General features: G+C 35.6%; 1 protein-coding gene across 1 annotated transcript in view; it reads right to left on the reverse strand.

The window, feature by feature from the left end:
* Positions 1 to 309: 309 nt before the first annotated feature.
* The window catches only part of LOC115210964, a 6864-nt gene continuing 4673 nt past the window's right edge, over positions 310 to 2500 (reverse strand). The window contains exon 3 of the mRNA XM_029779787.2: positions 310 to 1878. Coding sequence (XP_029635647.1) covers positions 596 to 1878 — 1283 coding nt within the window. The 3' untranslated portion in view covers positions 310 to 595. The remainder of the gene's footprint in view (positions 1879 to 2500) is intronic.

A 2500-nucleotide genomic window follows, 5' to 3' on the forward strand; every position in this document is an offset into this window, starting at 1 on the left:
TAATAATAATAATAATAATAATAATAATAATAATAATAATAATAATTACTACTCTAGGCACAAGGCCCGAAAGTTTGAGGGGAGGGGGCCAGTCGATTAGATCGATCCCAGTACGCAACTCATACTTAATTTATTGACCCAGAAAGGATGAAAGGCAAAGTCGACTTTGGCGGAATTTGAACTCAAAATAAAGCGTTTCTGGCACCGCGCCGCAATAATAATAATAATAATAATGATAATGATGATGATAATAATAATAATAATAATAATAAATAATAATAATTATAATAATAATAATAATAAATAATAATAATAATAATAATAATAATAATAAATAAAAATTGTTACTTTTCACAAATTATCTTTCTGACCCAATCAAAGAGCATAAACTCTACAATACTCCGAGTTATATGGAATGTTAGATAAATGTAGTCTGAGTATTTTTTCACAGCAATAGCAAAAAACAATAAAAGAAAAAAAGGGGAAAAAATGTACATTAGTCTATCTACAACAGATGGCACGTCATGTCAGTTTTTTCTTTTATTATTTTTCAATATATATATATTTTTAATATTTATATTTATATTTATTTTTACTATACATGTGAGGTCATGTGACGTGTTAAATGGTGTCTTTCTCGGAAAGTTTCATTACAGATCGAACATTTTAATTTGTCTTCTCGCTTCCGTTTCATCGGATCGAATTCCCGTTTGTGATGGGAACGCATGTGATAAACTAAGTCACTGGTCATCCGGAAGGTGGCGTTGCATTTGGCACACCAGTTTTGAGAGAGGGTCAACGCTGCCAGAGGCGTCTGCAACATTGATGGCGCTGTACCCGCAATAATCTTTTCTACCATTGGATTCTGAGTTTTCATAAATGGGTTGACTGTAGGTCTTTCGTGGAAAATCGGATGTTTTGGAAAAGTGATGCCGTTTTCACTTCCAAATTGTTCCGTCGTGTGAACTAGACCACTTTTATAAATTTCCATAATACTGTGCTGGGAGTTATTATCCGAAAGGGGTTGAGCAGCGGCTGCTGCCACTGCCGCGGATGTCAGACCGAAAGACGGAAAAACAGGATACCGTGGTAGGTAAAGAGTATTAGCATTTGTAACGTGGGATAAGTCAGCTGGGGTTGCGAGTGAACCGGACGACGCTGAACTAAGGCGTACATTAGTTAACGATGGTATAGTGTAATGAGAGCCGGTAAACGTCATAGAAATAGCTGGAGATAATGAAGCTTTTGAAGACAACAAAGGACTAGGGAGCGAAGTAATTAAATGATTCGACATAGTCGTACTGTTACTATGGTTACTGACAGTACTGTTAGTAATACCGTTTTTAGGGGAATGCGATTTTTCAACCTTTGTAAATGCGCTCCGATTTTCCTCGGATTCCTCACGGAATTTAAACGTATTTTCGCAGTTATCCGAAGAAAACGGAGGAGAAATTCTCTGTGATTTATTGATACCATTATCGAGTGTTTTCCTCTCGACTTTCGTATAATTCTCTGAATTTGCGAGTTTAGGAGAAGGTGTTAATGTATCTGTGTCGTCTAGATGGCGTTTACGGCTCACTTCCATAATTGTCACATTCCTGGAATAGTCTTTGATTACTGATGGCGAATCATTTTTGCTATCATTTTCTCGTTGAATTGTATGGAATTCCAATGCTCGAGGGCAATTTTTGATTCTAGAATTTTCCAAATGAGATTCTATTGATTCAAGCTTCAGCTGTCGTTCTTGTCGGGAAATCAATTGGTTGGCGTTCAATGTCATTAAAGACCGTGGCTCGCAGGTAAATCTAAGATGAGCTCTTAAAGGGAATGGATATTCAAAAACTTCTCCGCATCGCGGACAAATGTACGGATCAGAATCTGAAAAAAAAATGGAAATTCTGGTTAAAATAGAAAACAAATCGACATTTCGAAAACTCCATTTTCATCTCCAGCTTTATCACTGTCGAAAATATTGTGTTTTGCTAGCTAACATGACTCGAATATACATGTCAATTAAAAAATTAATTCGTTTTAAAATCGCTGTCAAAATTATACTAATCTATTTTGTTTGTCATCTAAATCTCAAGTGACGAAACAATTATTTTATTTCGGAGTTGCACATGGCAAGTGCTTTAATCTGGTACTGTAAGTTGAACTAAAGCACTTACAATGTGGTAAACACACATGGCCCTTTCAAAACAAGCACGAACACTGTTACCTTCACTTACACATTTATTATTTGGTATCAAAACTTTCGCCGCACCAACAGCAACCTGGTCACTAGCGAGCTTCGACTATTTTATTCATCGGCAACAGAATATGAAAGAATAATATATCTTGCTTGCTTTGAAAGTACAGTGACTCGTTGTGACGTTCGTAATATTTTACAATTACGCAAGCGACTTAATTTATGTTAAAGCTTATACATGAATGGTATTTACTCACTAAAATACGTCTTTATTTTTGCTGATGTGCCTATGCTCTCATATATACTATGCCA

Source organism: Octopus sinensis, linkage group LG4 (genome assembly GCF_006345805.1).
Source record: "Octopus sinensis linkage group LG4, ASM634580v1, whole genome shotgun sequence".
NCBI lineage: Eukaryota > Metazoa > Mollusca > Cephalopoda > Octopoda > Octopodidae > Octopus > Octopus sinensis.